We start from the raw sequence: 19,596 nt of genomic DNA, 5'->3' as shown, positions 1-19,596 counted from the left end.
TACACTGGTATCACAGTGGTACTGTGATTCAAAAAATCTGTGTTCTGAGGGATGCCAAAATCAGTATATGCTGATACTGTTCCATCACTAGTAACTGCCTTGTGTCCTGAACCCTATTTGCTTCCACTCTGTGTGGCCTAACCTTTAGATACCTCTGCCTCAGGCTCTGCATCATTTTCCCTGGGAAATACTTCATGCTCAGTGTTTTCGCTTTGTAACGGGAGAGGAGAGGAACTGAACTGAAATCCATTGTGTTTCCACTCCACCTGGCACTGCTCCTTTCTCTACCCAGCAGAATGCCAGAGTGGAGAAGTTGTGCAGAATCCACGTGTTTTAATTTGAAAGATTTAACGGTTACACAAACCCAAGGAAGTACAGGGGGACCATTTAGTCTAGTTCCTCATTCTGTGGGAAACAGATTCTGTGCAGGATTGTTGGACTCCCTCACACACTCTTGGACATGTCCCTGTGCTACTGGGACTTGGACCAGATGGCCAGATGGCCTCCAGCAGTTCCTCCCAACCTTAGCCATGCTGTGACTCTGAATGGTGGTTATCAAGCAGCCTCCTCTGACAGCCACAGACATACTAAGGTGTAAGATTCAGGAGTCTGATGGGGACAAAATGAAGAGAGGTGTGTTCAGAATTTCCTTTCCATAATACACATACTGATATTCTGTCAATAACTCCTAGCTGATGAAATAAGCTCATTGGCTACTCAATGACTACTGCAAAATTATCAAGACAAAATAAGGTTAAATTCAGTTTTTCTCATAAAAGAATCTGAGTAGTTGATTATATATATATAATTATATGTATACACACATGTATATTGTAGTGCACTGTAATGAGGAGTAACTGGACAGAAACAGACCTATAGGGATGAAAGGGATGAAGCTGGCTCTAAGTCAGCACGAAGTCTTTGCAATGACAGGCCTATTAGAGGTGACAGATTCTGTAGTAATGCCACTGAATATCATAATTGAATAGATTTTATTTCACATTTACACATGAGTGAGAGTATATACAATTTAAAAAAATCAGCCTTGCTGGAAAAACTTAGTTGGAAATGATCTATCCCAACTTGAGACACTGAGTATTAAAGCTATCACCCTCTTTGACAGCCACAGCCTCTAAAAGTGCCTGCTTCTTCTGCATACTGCGAGAGGACTCCAGTTCATACATGGTGGTCAGGTTGAAGAGGACACTCTCGTGCAGGTAGTGCTGAGGGTCCTGCTGAACCATTCCTTCCAACTGCCGGAGGGAATCCTTCAGCTTCCCCAGGTACAGCAGACAAACAGCAGCATTGTTGTTAGCCTAGGGAAAAACATATTGTCAACAAATTGTGTGTTTATAAATATATATATATATGCATTTACAAGCGATGAGAGAGAAGGAAAAGAAGAAGTCTAGCATCTGCAGTTACAACATATTTACTGTATGCTAAGAATTACTACTCTGCATGTGTGTGCAAAACTAAAATACATTATCAATTATACAATGCTATCCTAGAACCTGCTGATGTCTAAGAACTGAAACTCTAAAAGACAATTTAAAATGAAATATAAATAGTATAGGACATTAATCTGAAAGCCAAGAGAAACAAATTTCAGAAACCACATGATCTCCTACATGCATTTTCATAGATTTTTTTTTAATTACTTCATTATATTTTCAGAAGTGTTTTTCTCTCTCTCTGGCTTACATGTCCACATAAGCAACAGGAAGACACTTTCCTATCACAAAGGCATCTACAGCTGACTTCACGTAAATCCAGCAGATAGGGCAGTCTAAATATATATGAATGATAAAGTCAGGTTCCATTTTCCTTAACACACAAAATGGGTTTTATGAGTTACTGAAAGATTCCAACAGTACAAAGTGAAAACATGTGATAACATGTTTGGCAGCAGAAACTTTCATATCTTCTAAAGCTGAAGATAAAGGAAGAACATGGCCTTTCAGAAAAAAATATTTTTCTGTCCATTCAGGAAACCTTACTGATCTTGTGTGATTTATAATACACGCTATTTTACAGCCTGCAAAATAATGCAATTCATGTGTTTCTTAAACTCAGTCCCTTCAGTCTGTAGATGGCCTTGGAGCAGATTACTGGGGGTAAGCTGTCTGACTTCTCAGGAACACTTATGTGACCATGCACTGAAAAACTGCCAGGTGTAGGAAACCCAAAGGTAAATATGCAGCTCTTTGATCTCAGCTAGTGACAGGAACCCAAGGCTCCAATATACAACATGTGAAAAATGCCATGTTTAAAATTACAATATCCTTTCAATGTTGTGTGAAATCAAGTTAATTTTATACATGTTGGCAGCTGCCATTTCTTTTCCTGACATGCAAGTCTATGCTAAAAACAGTGAGTGCCAAAAAAAGTGCTTTTGCAAAGATCCTGTAAAAGAAGAGTGTCTTGGAATTTCTACATGCATGCCTAAGTATTCACGCCCTTCATACAGACTGGTTCTTAATTTCCCATCCCATTTTCCACCTTATCCTTATGTATACTGAAAACCTTTTGGCACACATGCCACATCCCATTTTTCTGTAAAGCCCTGAGCATACTCTGGGCACTAATTAAATCCATGCATGAAGTACTACGAGAATAATTTAGGTGTTCATTATATATGTAGCAATTTGAAGATTTACCACAGCATTTGATGAGTCGATCCTTAAAATTTCTGTGAAAAATCGATGAGCTTCTGCAAAATTATTCTGACCGAGGTGGAGAAATGCTCTAGAAAGTAAGTGACATATAAATGAGTTCTACTCATAAACCCAAGGTAATAATACATTTTAAAAAGAATGGACACCATTTTTTATTTTTCCTGTTACAGATGTGAGAGTTTCTGACATTTGTTCTTTACAGTGTGAAGGAGACACTGATTTACAGACAAATGGAATGACAACTTGGATCGCTCAGCTGTATTTTTTGTCTACAAGAGCAACAGTCTTCATTGTGTTTTATTAATTTAAATGCATATACTCTCTTCCCAGAATTATTTCTCTTCATGAAATCAGCCACATAATTTTCAGGACACTTTTGAATAGTATCCTCTAAAGATATTAAGCCAATGTGCTAACCATTGCAAAGTGAGTTCCCCATCACGCAGCTCAATTTACTACAGTGTATTCAAGCATCCTTTGAAGCTACCGGGTGGCACTTTCCTGGCAGATCTGATTGTAGGATAACTGCCCAAAATAACTTCTCCTCTCCTAACAGGTATTTATGCAAATGTATATTGAAAAAACACGGTGAAAATATGCAGTGCCTGAAAGAATGAAAAAAAATCAACTGCAAGATCCCAGTTTCAATGCAGGATGATACGACTGTACCAAGTTAGAGAGATCTCCTGAGTCTGTGCACCATTCAGTCTCACCTATGACAGATGAAGTCCCATAAAAGAGAGGAAGAGAACAGGATTGTCTCAAGGGTAGTTTGTCACCTTGCATACTTTTAGAACTACATTTTAAGAAATTTTATTTAGCTATTAAATTACCTACCTGTTCATTAAAACCATAATTTGGCTCTGTAGTCCATCCAATTTGTGAGTCACTTTCTCAACATCTTGAAAATATTTTTCTGCAGTTTTTATGTCTCCAATCTAGACAGAAGAATCATAAGTGAGTTACCACAATAAGAAGAAAAGAGCTACATCCTGATTATATCTTATAAGGACACAAAAACTTATGCAGCATATCAAAGTCCATTACCAAGCTCTTTATACCAAGGTGACCTGGTAACACCTGTTACCAAGCAATGTATTTGAAGAGCCACGTTAAGGTAATGAAAAGCACACAAAAAGCATGTCCAATTTGGCCATGGCAGTTTCTCAGCTGGGGCTGTGGAGCACTTGAGGACTGTAGGGCAGGGAGGCCCCATATCCTCATCTAGCTCTGTTGTTGTAACTGACTCCACAGCTCAAAACAGTAGCTGAAAATGAGAAAAGGTCAGAGTTGCTTCCAATGAAATGGGCGTGATTCCACAGGAAGGAAAGACAGACACCAGTTAGCACAGGACCCACACCTGGTTAACCCACAGCCTCTGGGTCGTAGCCAGGGGCCACAGGACATCTTCAATGCATCACACCACATCAGAAAACAACTTCAGTACAATGGACCATTGAGGATATTGGCAAGATGGACTATTTGCAGATTAAAAAAACACCAAAGAGTGAGTTGAGCAGGATGAAGGAATGAGAGATTTGAAAACTGGTATAAAGAAGTACAAATCTGATAGGGGGTGGAATGGGGGAGGATTTCTAAAAAGGAAGGGGTATTTCATCTAAAGGTGTGTCACATACATTGCTCTTTGAGATGAAAAAAATACTTGAAGAAGGCCACTTATTTGGAAAATAAGTTACCAGCATGTTTTTCAGGCTGGAGAGATGGAAGAAGACAAAAATAAATCATCAAAAGGAGTAAAATTAAACTAGCTCAGAAGTATAAAACCATGGAAACCAGGCGGTCCTCAGGTGGGGAGATTCAAGGGGGCCCTTAAGAGACCACCCAATTTTTAAGAACACTATGAAAAATGTTTGTGACAAATGTGCCAAAGTCTCCTTAATGCTCTCAGATGGTGGATATTACAAACCCGAGTCTTACTAGAAAACTTAATCCAGAATTCTTAAATTGCCCTAGCATCAGAAAATACCTCCAATCTTACTGCACTTTTTACCTCAGCTTTTTGTCTGCCCATAGTGGTAGGGAAAAATGTATGACTCCTCTTTTTTTACAGTCTTTTGCATACTTGAAAGTTTTTTATTCCCTTCTAGAATGAAAATAAATTTTCAGGCAAAGCAGTGTTTACCCTTTTCTCATAGATAATGCTTTCTGGATTCTCTGAACTCTCTCCTGTTACTTCACATCCTCCCTGAGTGCCCACATAAGAGGTCTCCATGATCCAACTCATCTCTCACCAGCAGTGAGAAGCAGGAATCACTTTGTTTCACATGTGAATACAAATTTTGCTTTTATGCCAAGTATCTGGAAGTCCAATTCGTTTACCCTTGTGTAATCTTCTTACTCTCAGCCTATTTCCTTTCTACAGGAAATAGGCTTGTTGCTTCTCATTTTGTATTTGTATATTACTCCCAGTCTTTGGTAGCATTTTGCCTTTGCTGTTTGAATCACAGCCAATTTAACATTTCAGCTTCTCAACTTGTCAAGATTATTTTGCATTCTGATCCTGCCCTTCATAGTGTCTGTAGCACTCCCAGCTTGGCATCATCTGTACATTCTACAAGCATGCTTCACATTTCATCGTACAAGCACTACCTAACCAAAAAATACAAACACTACACACCCTAAAGAGATCCTTGTGGAAAAGATCAACTAGCAAGTCCTTCCAGTCATCAGCAAATGACTTTCCAACTGCACTTTTCAGAGACAGCAAACATCCATCCATCTGAAGGCTTCATCTACATTTCTTCCCAATTTCCTTAAGGGAATATCCCAGAGGCAGTATCCACTACTAACACCACTAATACAACAGATACTGCTTCACCTCTAACTACAAGGCTTATTCCATGTCAACATAAGGAAATTATTCTTCTTTACGTTTAGGAGATGACCCAATTGAACACTGCAGTCAAAGATGTTGTGTCAATTGCTGTCCATCTACCAAGCATTTCTGGAATACTCATTAATAGTCTTTTCTAATGAAACAGATGCATTTATCTCAGATGTTATGTAACTGGACTCAAAACAAATATTATTCATCTGAAAATGCCACACATTCACTTGTAATGATAAAGGACTTCTCTCTATAAATCCTACTAAAGATGTAAATCACCAAGAAAATAATTACATTTAACAAGAAGATAATGCTGGCAAAGTGTAAATGAATCTGTCCTCGAGTATTTTTAGCCTGGGAATCCCTTAACCATGAGAACAATCAATTCTAAAGCAAGTTACCAGTTTACTCTCCTGAGAGGCTTGATGAGTCCAAATCTAGTATGCTTTGATACTAATTACACATTATTTGTGATCATGAATAGTTCTGATTTCTTAGCAGCATCTCGTATTTTCTCAGCAAATATGCTGAACTCTTAAATCTCATTTTTCCCACAGAGGGGAAACAGTTTACTTTTTAAAAAATTTTGGTGGGAAAGATCATTTAAAAGAAGTAACTAGTTTTAATTAGCCATTAAAGTAATAGAATAAATTTAAGTGGTCTTTATCACTTATTCACTTATTTATAATTTTATCACTTATTAACTCAGAAAGTATGACTTCAGTATTTAATAATAATTAGCACATCAAATAAAAATGAAGATTCTATTGTTAACCTCAAATAGTCATATTCCCTAACAAAGAGCCTCCTATATACTATGTGCTTAACTTTGCTGTTCATCTGGAAACCAAGATTAGTTTTCTTCTAGAATTTTTTTATTGCTTTTGACTCAGTTTTGCAGCAATTTATTGCAGAGGGTAAGGTCAGGCATCTTCAAATTTTTTTTCTTAACGTCCTTATTCAAATGGAAATTTTGGATAGGTCAGCCACTGAGAGCTACACAATATAATTCTAGAGACTAAAATATATTCACTGTTTCTCTAATTCATTCATTGTTTCTGTTTTACAGGTCAGGTGACTGCTGAGAGAATTGCAGTCTTTATGAAAATTTCTTTGTGATAAACGCTGTCTTTTCCTCCATTCTTCATTTCTCTTATTCTCATTTCCCACTTTTTAAGGCAACAGCCAAAGGTTGTATGTCAGATCCAGACCTCCTTATGTTCCACTTACGTGTGAAGATAAAGAGGGCATGATGCCTTAGAGTAGTTAGCTCAATTTAATTAAGAACAAATAAATCAAAGTAAAAGAAATAAAGTTTTACATGTTTAAAAAGGTTGCAACTTTTTTCTGCTAAACTCCTGAATTATTCCACTTTATTGCTTTGTTTTATGTGTGCGATGTCTACTGTCAAACAGTATCTGTGACTCATAAGCAACTGGAATCTGGCTGCCTTACACCTCTCTTGGTAAATGTTCAAAGTCAGCAGCAGAGTCTGAGGTTATTTGGGAATTGCTACTGATTTTTGAGAAGTTGTGACATTTGAATATGAGAAAACTGCTTTTCTCTTTTACCTGCAAGACATTTTATTTTTTTTTCCAGCGAGTGCCTTGTCAACAGTGCTCACTTATCACAGAGTGATCTTACCAAAATGATGATGCCCAGGACTGCAACACACTTATCTTTAATTCAAATGGCTTGGTTTTGATTAACTGGACACTCCCTATTTCTCTTAATATATCAAAATCTCGCATCTGTTGCACTAGTACCCCCCAAAGAGAGCTGAAAATTTTGTGACAGGAAAAGACAACAAGCCAAGCAATAAAACCTTATCTCCTTAAGGTGCTAGAAGAAATGAAAATATTTGCATTTTAACTTCTATCAAGGTCACATGCAAATATCAAGGACGCCTCATAACCCCTTTTGCTATGCCCAGATGTGACAGTAAAACTCCTCAGAAGGGGAGCCCTGTGGTCACAGCACTGTGGAGGGCAGTGATTTCAAATCATTCTCTACGTTAGGAGATGCTTTCCTCATGGGAGTGAAAATTTCTCCAGAGAAAATGGAATGACAAAACAGACTTTGGGTGTGACATCAGGGTAGACACTCTTGTCAGAAAGAAAGTGCCAGTAAAACACCCAGTCATTTTCACAGAAAGACCAGAACTATTAGCAACTTGTATTTCCTTTAGTATTTTGCATATTTAACGTACCATTCTTTAATGCACATAATTATTATGTTCCCTATTTAGGCAGTAATTAATGCACACAGCCAATATCATAAAATTGCTCCACAGTGATGGAGATCCACTTTAAACTAGAGACTTTTAAAGACAGACATGTCTAACACATTGTGAAGCCATGCTCCTGCTGAGAACTGAAATTCCATAATTGAATTTGAATGACATTCTATGATTTCAGGCAAGCAATGTTAATAATTATCTATTAAGAGTAAATTACTCAATTTCAATATAATTTTTATTACAGGAATGTCACAAATAAGATCATTTGTAAATACCTGAAAATCCAAAATTAGAGTTCTTATTAATAATAAGAGTAAGTAGATGAAAGAGGAAAAGTTTGAATTATCAGTATCAGAAATATGAAAGAACTGCAAAGAACTCGTGAGATGCTAAAAATTAAAAAGATCAGATAGCTATTCAGATGCATCATTTTATGAAAAATAAAATCTATTTTTATTTGCCATTCAGTACAGGTACATGGACTTCTATTATACTTTTCTGTATACTGTTTTTCTCTTTTAAGGTGCCCTCCCCTGTCTTCTCAGGGATATGATTTGGACAAAAGAAGGACACTTGAACTTTTTCTAGATGAAGTTGGCAGTTATACAGTGGGACTGAGAGTTGCCTGCAGTCTGAAGCAGTGAGACATGAGATTTTTAGTGAAATTTTGTCTCACTGATGTCAATGGGAGTTTTACCCTTAGTTTTAGGGAAAACAGAATGTCACTTTTTGAATAAAATACTAGCATAATTTTCTACAACATGTTCTTTGTTTGCTAATGCACTTTAAATACTATAGGTGCTTCATATTTCCTAATTGTATCTGACATGGTAGAAGGGGTTTTGTTTTGAGCATTGCCTCTACAATTTGACATATACCCTACAAAAACAGCTATAGTTTTAAATGCAGTGATTATTCTCGTAGCTATCAACAGCAGTATTACCTAGCAAATTTAGAATAAAATGCATACCTGAAGGAAAATCCTTCCAATTCCACTCAGCAACTGAGGCTCTTGCTGTGGGTAATATTTGATGACAGAGTGGTAAGCTTCTACAGCCAGCACATAGTCCTAAGGGTGGAAAGCATACAATCACAATCAGGTATTTAACCTCAGAATACTTCAGCCTTTGAGTCACCTTCTTTGTAAAGACATATTCCAGCAGAATTTAAGTATTTGCAACTTGTCACCTGGGACAGTTATTTCTATCAATCGCTACAGGCACTAGTGACTGACTACATTGGTCTTTTCTCAGTTATACTGGAACTGCATACAGAGGGGATATTTTTTTTTTCTTTTAAGAGGATCATATTCTTTTTGTAGCTAATAGCCACTAAAACTCTGAACATTTACTCTTTATCTTAGATTATGATTTAGGATGAAAGTCAAGCACCTTCAGTGTGACTGGGGGTATACATACCTGGGAAGTATCTCATGTTCCAAATATGTGTATAATTTACATGGTTTAACAAACTATATTCCAAAGCTTTGTGAAGTGCCTGTGCACGTGCTCTTGTGAAAAACATCACATGACAGAAACTGCAATTCCTGCACATGTTCAGATGACAAACTAGCACTACTACCAAGGGCAACAGGACATTTTCCCTTCCTCCACCCAAACTGTTGGGTTTTTTACTGCATTACAAGACATTTTCCCTCCCTTCACCTGAACTGGCTTTCTTACTGCATAAAAGTAGGTAATCTAAATAGAAAATGTATTTGGACCAAAACTAAGTGAGGGGAGGACTGGTTCTGATCTCCAGAAAGCTCTGCAAGGTACCTCACACCTGCACAAAGGCCATGCTGGCAGGGAGCAGCATTGAGATATTCCTGTGCAAGATGGAATGCCAGCATAGCCTCCAGCTAAGGACCACTGACACATGATTAAACAAATGGCTCCCAGTTCAGCCTTTTCATGGTTGAGCTGCAGTAATTCAAGGATCTTGATAGGACATGATTTTCAAAGCCTGGCCACAAGGCCTGGCAGGCAGAGGTGGCAGGCCCTGCCCGTGCTCTGTGCTGACACCGGCTGTGGCTGTAGGAATGTCCACTGGCCCGGGGCTGTGCCAGCTTGGAGAAACGTGAGCAGAGGTGGAGAGCACTCACCTTTGCTTACAAAGGCCAGGCCAAGCAAAGGCTGAGGACTCTCTGTGCTGTAACACTTTAGTGCTTCCCAACAGTCCTGCCCTTCAACTTAGTACAAGAATCATGGTGGGCATTAGAAAGCAAAGGACAACAGAGAATAACCTTAAAAAACTACACAGACATCTTGGGATACTGTCTGCCCTACCATTAGTCTTAGTCAAATTATAGTACTCATTTAACTTGTTCCTAATGTGATCACAGCTACTGGGAAAGGTTGTTTTTCTTCATCTCCTGCTTGGTTTGAGGAAGCAATGTTCCCCACATGTAATGAATTTCTTTTCCGGAGGATGCACTTCAAAGGAGTAACCCCAGTATCCAGTTCTGAAGTCCTCAGCACAGGAAACACATGAATGTATTGGAGCAGGTCCAGAGGAGTGCAACAAAATTGGTCAGTGGGTGGAACATTTCTCAGGAAGGAACACTGAGAGAGTTGGGGTTGTTCAGCCTGGAGAAGAAAAGGCTCTGGGGAGACCTCATTATAGCCTTTCAGTACCTGAAATGGGCGTATATATCAGGGCCTGTTGTGATAGGATAAGGGATAATGGTTTTAAACTAAAAGAGGGTTGATTTAGACTAGATAATAGGAATGAATTTTTTACAATGAGGGCAATGAAACACACAGAAGGGGTTACTCAGAGATACAGAGCATGCTCCATCCCTGGAAACATTTCAGGTCAGATTGGCTGGTGCTCCCAGTAACCCAATCCAGTTCAAGAGGTCCCAGCACATGGCAGGGACAGGTTATTGTAGATGACTTTTAAAGGTCTGTTCTGACCCAAACCATTCTATTTGAAACATTGTTTCATACAAACAAAAAGTCAAGAAAAGGCTTTTGAGTCTGATCTGTATATGAGAGAAATTACATGTCTGTAATAGCAGGAGATGAGATAGTCCAGGAAAGCCCTCTGCAAGACCTTTCTTTTGCAAACAACTTGTATACTGTGGTTAGAACGATTAATTCTGAACAATTAATTATTAACATTTAGAGTTTATTACAATTCTAATGTACTATGACAAGTTCACACTTATTACTGGTAATAAAAAGAGTTCAGAGGAAAACCAACATGCCACATGCACAAGTATATTTATTTTAATGCTGCTGTATTTATCAATCACAACTCAAATGTGATGAAATTAAAGCAACCATAATTTTTCATAAATTTATGATTTAGGAAAACTTCAATTTTCATTGTAACGTCTCTCAGTAAAGGACTTACTTGATCATGGAGTACAACTGTGTTAGGCACTCATAAAAAACTTGAAATAGGGACCCTTTGATCTAGCTCTTTAGAGGAATCCCAGTCATGACTGTAGCACCTAGTAATTCTTGCAAGAGTATAATCTACTGAGTCTGAAGGATTGTCTGTGACTGTGATTTTTATCGCTTCAAACGTAAAATGTGGTCACTAGAGAAATAATTTTCTTGTATCAAATTCTGTGGTCTAAAGCTGCCCCTTACGCAGTGCTCACTCCTGTGCATACTCTAAGGCTCTGGCTACACAACAAAGATGCACAGCACAACCACAAGGGACTGGGGCTCTGCAATCACATCCCCAACTGATGCAGAAACAACTCCCATGAGCCTGAGACCATGCAGCAAGTGGACAGAAAAGTGCTTCTGCCAGCTTAGCTCAGCATGAACTGACTGCAGAAAAGCCTCAGCCACAAGAAGCTGCATGAGTGGGCAGTGTTTGCACCATCACAGCAGCACAGGCTCCCTTGTGTACACAGCAGCCAGCCTTGGTAGGAACAAGCAGCCAAGTCTTAGAGGCCCATGCTGCAGGGGCTTCATGGATTTGGCCTAGACAGGCAAAGAAATCCTCCTTTTCTGCACTCCTCATCCCTATCTCCAACATCATATGCATTACAAGTACAGAAACACTGGCAGCTCCTGAAATGTGAGACTAGAGGTGAACATTAAGAGCCTGTGCACTCTGTTGGTGGTCACTGCCCCCTCTTCCCATACAACAGCACAGCACAGCAAGTCACATCTGTGCTCACCCACCCCATGCCTTGCAGTATCTGTCATAGGAATAGGACCCATTTCTTCCAGGAGATGACAAGAGACTAAATTATGTATGTCCAAAGGCACAAACAAGGATGGCTTCAGGATGAAACTGTGAAACATCATCATATCTAGGCTCACTTCTAAATACAACCTCATTCTGTGCTCACCTGTGGATCCCTCAGTGAGTTTAATATGCATTTATTATTCTCCTCACACTATGATAAAAGCATTAGGAGATTTCTTGAATATCCTACATGTGATACAGAATACTACTATTCTGTGGTGAGTTATAGAGGCTTCTTCTCTGACAGTTCCTTCTGACAGAGCACATTGTAAAATAGATATTTGGTCTCACTGTTCCCATTCACAGTTTTGCTAATGTGACATAACACAACAAAGATTGTCTCATGGAATGATAAATACACACCCTCCACTGAGAAGTGAAGTCTTGACGTATACAAAGTGTGGTTGTGAGGAGTAAAACATACTCAGTCTTGCCAGTAAAAACCCCAATGAGTACAGTTTGTGATCTTAAGACTTAGAGATGGGGCTGACATATTGTCATGGTCTTTAATTAAAAAATATTAAGAACCTTCCAGTTTTCCATATCTTTGTAAAAAAATCACAAAAGAAGGTTTGAAGTTACACTATTTAGGATATGAATGAGAATTGGCCTATTGTTTTATAACTCAATACCTCTTTTATTATGGAAATTTGGGGCTAACATTACATATACTAGTAAATAGTATAATAATAGTTAATAGTATATAATAATATATTATTACATTATTATAAAATATAATAGTATATAATGATAGCAAATAGTATAAAACAGTTCTAGAAAGCTACTGGACCTAGTTGCTGGAGTGTTTTTTGTAATGCACCACAGTATAACTGTATTTCCCTTCATGGCTACTGCATTACACTTTCTCATATTCCCCTCATCCCAACCTTTAAGTACTTAATTAGAAATAAGCATAAATGACCTTGATGTATAGAATGTTGAGAATAAGTTCAAGAAACCTTAGACTAAAAATCTTAGTTACAAGGAGTTCATAAACACTTTGTTTTGTGGAGAGAGGACAGGGATAACGTATCCTTCCTCTCCATCTAGTGCAGTTGTGGAAGGGTTATGAAAGCAGAGATTCACAGTGCTAAGAATCCAGAGAGCTGTACTGCAGCACTCAGGCAAAAGCCGGTCATCCTCCTTTAAATCATACAGGAACCAAAGTCCTCAGGCATCATTCCCTTGTGTCACTAGCACAAGCTGTTACCTCCTTCTTGGTACCATTTTAATTGTATTCTACTCAGATTAAAATCAATTTTAATGCTTCTGTTTTATGAAGGGCAAGTTCTACAAAAGCTAACACAACACTGAAGAAAACTAAAAAGCACAAAATGTGCCTTTAATTAGAGTGCATTTATAATATATGTGGAAAATACTTAAGTGTTTATTCCTTAGAGAGAGCAAAGTCTGGTAAGATGATGTCAAAAGTGATTTTACCTCAGATGAAAACAACTTAAAAAGTTTTTAAGACACTTCCATGGTGATTTAGTAAAGTGACAAGCATTTTGCAGATAGACTTTTGAAATGAAACAATGCACATCATCAGCTGTATGTTAAATTAATGCTCCCCTCATGCTGCTATATTCAGCACATGCTTTCATAGTGACATAAGCCCACAGTTCTTGTAAATGGAAGTCTACAGTGAGAGGTTATATGGCCTCCCCTTCTTCTCCTGCTGTATTTCCACATCTATCCTGAAGTTTCCCCTTATTCACAGGAAACAGGAATGCTGTTTCATATCAGTTGATAAAACTGGGATCCACCATTTCTTTGTTATTTGGTTAAGTCAAGTCCAACAATGGTGCACAGAAAGAAGGCAGAACCCAGTTAAGAAAGGTTATACAAAGAAAGGGAGATGAACAGGAAAGAAAGACTGCCTTGAACTACTACCAAACTGTCACTGGTCACACGGATAAAGGGACACAGCAGGCAGAGCTCAGTACCTAGGAAAGATATTCCCAGGGTGCAGGAGACATGACTCATTTCCTGTGTCTGGGTGAACCACTTGGCCTTCACTCTCTACCCCAAAATAAGATAACCCTCTATCTCAAAATTGAAGGAGATGTTTAACTATGAAACAAATGAGACATATTTAAAAAGGAAAAAATCATTATACCACATAAACAGAATTCTTTGATTCATGTAAGTATTGCAGAAAAGATATGACATGAAATAAACCTAATTAAGAATTGAGGCTAACGAAATTAGATTTAAATAGTTATAGGGCAAACATCTAATCATGGTGGATTTTTTTTTTAATTTTCAAGTGTCAATCCTGACAAGATTGTTCCCTGTTAAATACTACTGTAGTTTTTTTGGCAAAAGAAAGATGTCAGTAAAAGTAAGATGACATGTTTGGGGTTTTTTTTCATACCTAAGTCACACCGTTTTACTTTAATAAATTATTATCATAATCATAATCATCAACTACTTGCCCAAGGTATTCCATCACCTATCAGTACCCGGGGATCAAGCACAGTGCTGCAATATTGTAAATGGTCACTAGATGGCAATAGATGGTGCTGACTTGGAGAATGAAATCGTTTTTTCTTAAATGACACACACTTGAAACACTCGAATAAAAACAAATGCAGCTTTTAAAGTATATGATACAACAGCAAAAAAGGGTGGAACCGTGTTAAATGAATATAACCGATAATGGGAGAACTTACGAAAGTGTGTTTAAAACTAATCTGAATAGATTCATGCTGAATACTCTGGAAGGTGGAGAAGATGACTACAGGACTGCTGCATGTTAGAAAGGTCTGGGGATATTCCTGAAAACTGAAAGACTCACAGGTACTCTATAGCCAATTCACTGAAATGCAAATTTCATATGGAAGTAATTATGCATTAACATGCAATTGTGGGTAATTTGGAAGTTTTTGTGAACCATAAATTTTTAATTCAACAGCTGTGAGATAGGCCCTAAATACAACTGGTCTTAAGAAGTATCTGAGCTGCCATATTTTTGAAATATAATTTCGAAAAAGATGATAATTGGTATTCACAAATGTATTTGTTACTCAAAGAAAATAGCACTAACAAGATCAAACCAGAGAAAGCTGAGAACTGTGTGTGCATGCAGATTTGTGTACACATGAAAAACACAGAGTTAAAAAAGAATTCACAGCAAAAAGTAAAGTGAAGTTTTTGAAAGTATATATACCAGTATTTTTTATTTATATATTCTACTTTGCTTGGGATAGCAGCTCATGCTTTTCTTCACTTGTTTACTGAAAAGGAGAATGATTTAAAAAATGAGCCTATGTCATGTACCTACTTCAAAAGACAAATTGTTTTAATGAACAATTATTTCTATGCAAGACAGAAATGCTCTTATTATAACATAATCATGAAAATAAATGTGTGTTTCCCCTAATTCCCACAACAAGAATATTCTATTTCAAGTAAAGCTGTATAGACGGCTCTTATATGAAAAAAAAACCAAAACAACAAGCCATACTTTTTTGAGGTATTGTAATATTAAGAATGGAGCCTTGTTTGGGAAGTAGCTCAGTAAACATCAGATGATCAGGTCTGGCATGACCTTGGGTAACTGAAGAGCGGGGAGCCAGGAGTGCAAATCTTGGCCTGTGAGGATTCCACTGCGGACATCCCTGCTCCAAGGCTGTTGCTGCTAATTGATCTGTAGAGCACAGTCAGGCTCAGAGTAACAGCAAGAATGGTGACACCCCTGTTTTCCTGACCACAACAGGATCGGCACAAGTCGTTTTATTTCTGCTTCCAGAATACAAGGAGCTGAGTGTTGCACCAAATGGAATACAATTGGTTAAAAAATGTAAGGAGGAATCAAGGCAGAAAACCCCAGCAGTGACAGCTAGTCACTTTTGCTTTTATTGCTTTCTCTTCCACCCCTACCCACTAGTGAGGATTTAAACTTGAAAGAAGACATATTACAACTGAGATCAGTTGACAAGGGAGGATGTATTTGGATGTTTTGGATCTCTATCAGCTACAAAAGCTACAGTGTTATTAAACCTCACAAACAGAGCAACATTCCTAGTGCACAGTTTGAAAAAGGCAGAGCACATAATTGCTTTTAATTAGAGCATTTAGTTAAGTGTTTGAAAAATTCAATTTAAAAATGCAAATTCTGTATTGTTATTGCATGTTCTCTAGGATGATTTGGGGAGAAATAAGTACAGATATGTTCCCAAAGAACATTACTGCAAATAGCTATCTATTAAATAAGACATTATTAAGCCTAATTAATTCTCCACTAAGCAAAACCTTAATGTACTGTCAGGTAGTCTTCCCTTATCTCTGCACCAGTAATTCACTGGCATTTTCTCTGACATTCTATTCTGGAATATACGGTACCTCTGCAGTTCTGCCACCCACGTACCTTCATCATTAGCAGACAGTTTGCCATGGAGTACATCACCCGGCCCAGACGTGACCTCCACAGCTGAACAGAGGCTGCAAAATAAGAGCAGCTTGTGAATTTGCACAAATAAATTAGAGGTTCTTTCTTGCCATCAATTATTGGTCCTATGAATTACGATTTTGAAAGGTCCCCCTCGTTAACACCACTGGGGTTTAGCCTAGAATTTTTAATCCTCAGCCCTGCTGCAGCATCAGAGAATTCTGCATCTCTCCAAGGGAATTGCTCAAGCAGCTCTGGGTACCATAGACAAGGCAACAATGCAGAGCAATAGACAGTCACTCAGCTCTCAGCTCAGGCCAAATATTAAACACCAAAATAAGCCACACATTTTCCAACATCAGAACAAAAGGTGCATAAAAGGATTCGAGAGATAATGAGCAACAGTTTAAAAACATGTAATCGACAGCATTAAATGTGATAAATTAAAAAATCAAACATAGCTAGAATGTCATCTAAGAGCCAAAACATGCAGAGTGAGAAATGTCTGAGTCTGGGACTATTTGTGCTTGCCTCTGGCTGAGAGATATGCTGAAAAAAATCTGCCAAGCTTGTCTGCTTTCCCTATTCTCCTGGAGCTTGCAGGCATTAAAAGCTGCAGCAGATTTCTTCCTTTTGCTTTGCAGAGAGACTCCTGATGTTGTAAAAGAACAGTGCACCCAGACTGTTATTTTCTCTCATGTTACAGAACCATAGATCAATGCTAGAAATATTTCTCTAATCGTCAAAAATAAACATTAGGACTATTCATTTAGTCCATTTGAAAAATACACGTATCTCAGTCAATCAGCTGTCAAGGTCACTGTAATGATTTGAAAGAGAGTGGGGGGAAGGGAGAAGAGGCTATTTCAATAAAACTGTGATAGCTGAGACCACTCATTTGTATCATTAATGTAGTCACTGATGAAAGCATGGCAGATTACACAGATAATTCTTTCAGCACACAAAGAAATCATTACAAATAAGAAGAGCTTGGTGAAATGCCTATCACCTTTCCTAAAAAGGAAAAATCCTTCCATCCTCTTCAACAATAAAAAAAAATCTAACCCATGAATATTTGCAAATTATCTTTGTCAAAAAGAGGGTTATAATGTAGGGTCCAAGACTGAACCCAGTATTTCATCCACTGTACCTTACAATCATTCATTTCTCCTAGCTTTTGTTTTAGAAATTCCCCTGGGACCACACATCCCGAGTGCTACTAATGGAGACAATACTGCAAACCATGAATAAATACTTCATGACACATTTCCTTTTTTTTCTTTCCTTCGGGGAATCTGCAAAATCCTAACACAATTAAATAACTGCCCTTCATTATTTCACTTAAGTAAATATCTCTTTTTTTGCATGTTCTCATAGTTTGGTCAGTTTTGTAGGACTTAGGTGACAACAAACTAGATGTTGATTCCTACACTGTAAGACATCCAGATTTCATATTAACAATCAGATAGCACCAGCTACAGTTCTCAAAAAAGGACTGCAAAGTAGGCAAACCAGATGTCTTCAGCCTGTGCTATAAACTGAACAGGAACCTGATCTGGAAATTCTGTAGCTCTGTGTGATGAGGCTTCTAAGCACTGAGAAAAGGGGTTAAAAAAAACCTGCAAAGCAGTAAACAAAACCAAAACCCAACAGCAGATCACTGTGTTTTACTGAGATGCCTGAAACACTCTCTGCAGGTCCATGCGGCCATGCTTCTACTCTAAGCATTTGCTTTTCCTTTTTTTCATCAAGGGCTCTGTACTCCACACTGCCATTCATTTCAATAGGCACTGTGAAGTTACAAAATTGGCATCTTACAGAATGTGTTACCAGGCAAGTGGTGCAATGCTAAATCTCTCTGCCTGCTGAAAATCTGGCAAATGAGGTGCTCTGTTCGAGGCTAGAGATGCACATCTTAAGTTGATTGGTATTGCACCTTCTTACATCAGCAGCATGGAAATTACATGCTAAGCATAATCCCCATAATGAATTAGGGCTGTCTCCACATAAAGTTAATAAGGTTTGCTTCAGCAAGTCTCAAATGAAAAAAAGCAAACCCATTATCAGCCTCCTGGAGCTCCAAATGCAGAGACGAAGCAGAGAGGGAGCAGCCCTGGCTGACCTCCACAGACAACAGCAGTCAACAGCCTCTGCAAATGTCCCCTGGGCTTTTTGGCAGTCTTAAACCTAGAGGCAGCTGCACAGTAGACAAGTAAAGATCACTCCAAATTTTCTGTAGCCATGTCCCTTGATAACTACTAGCTGCTGCTTTTCTAACTGTGTCTCCTCCTGAGCCCATCTGAGCTCTGAAGCAGAGAGGAAAAGCAAGGAGCCACGAGTGAAGCAGACTGCAGGACACAGGATTATGATTCAGCTTGTAAAAAGTCCTTGTACCTTAAAGGGGGATAAACACTTTGCTTCTAAAGTTGTAAAAAACAAAAGATGTGGAGATAAGGATCAAAATTCTGGCAGAAAATGTTAGCAGGGAGAAGTAAGCAGAAGAACAGAGGCAAAAAGAATACAAGAGAAAAGAACAGGAACTCACGAAGTGCTGTGTCTAACTTCAATATAAGATTATTTCCATTTTTCCTAAACCTTATGAGAAGAGTTGTAAATATATTCTTTTGACTATATGTGCAAATATCTTTATGATATATGCTGCTCACTTGTGTTCATGATTTTCGGATGCATTCACAAGGTGAATCAAGTCAGGTACAGTGACATATTAAAGCAACTTTCACATCCAGTCAAATTCAAGAGCAGGTAGAAAAAAAGTTCAAACAGGTCTGCACCCTTCCATACAGACAGTTTAAGGAATTATTTATAACTTTTTTCTGCTATTAACACTATCCAGCCTCTTCTATCTCAGAGCTAGACTTATGCTTTCCATGGGCTCTGTGTGAATGGTCTCTTAGAAAGAACTTGGTAACATTTCTTAGACGGTTAGCTAAAGGTGAAAGTTTTTTGTTTTCTTGGTGTGCGCATTTTGAACTTGCTAGGCATCACAAGGGGTCCATACAATCCATAGCAATGCCTAAAATGTTTCCTCTTGTGTAATTTTCAAGTATACTCAAGTGACCTCATAAGTATAAATTCTGTAAAAAAAAAAGCTTGTCCTGGACACCCTTCTTTGTGCAGTAATTCGCCCTAAGCTATTGAAGCAACATCACTAAGAACAGGAGAAAACATAATTGTATATACAATCATGAAAATGATGACATAG

At 38.1% G+C, this 19,596-nt stretch overlaps 1 protein-coding gene across 2 annotated transcripts in view; it reads right to left on the bottom strand.

The window, feature by feature from the left end:
* Positions 1-975: 975 nt before the first annotated feature.
* TRAPPC12 (trafficking protein particle complex subunit 12) overlaps positions 976-19,596 on the bottom strand; it is a 49,832-nt gene continuing 31,211 nt past the window's right edge. For both annotated transcript variants that reach the window (XM_063150792.1, XM_063150791.1), the window contains exons 8-12: positions 16,353-16,426; positions 8,736-8,834; positions 3,516-3,616; positions 2,661-2,748; positions 976-1,316 (exon numbers count right to left, since the gene is read on the bottom strand). In XM_063150792.1, coding sequence (XP_063006862.1) covers positions 1,074-1,316; positions 2,661-2,748; positions 3,516-3,616; positions 8,736-8,834; positions 16,353-16,426 — 605 coding nt within the window. In that variant the 3' untranslated portion in view covers positions 976-1,073. The remainder of the gene's footprint in view (positions 1,317-2,660; positions 2,749-3,515; positions 3,617-8,735; positions 8,835-16,352; positions 16,427-19,596) is intronic.

Source organism: Melospiza melodia, chromosome 3 (genome assembly GCF_035770615.1).
Source record: "Melospiza melodia melodia isolate bMelMel2 chromosome 3, bMelMel2.pri, whole genome shotgun sequence".
Taxonomy (NCBI): domain Eukaryota; kingdom Metazoa; phylum Chordata; class Aves; order Passeriformes; family Passerellidae; genus Melospiza; species Melospiza melodia.
The sequence above is the reverse complement of the archived record's forward strand: the minus strand, read 5'-3'. Positions and strand labels throughout refer to the sequence as shown.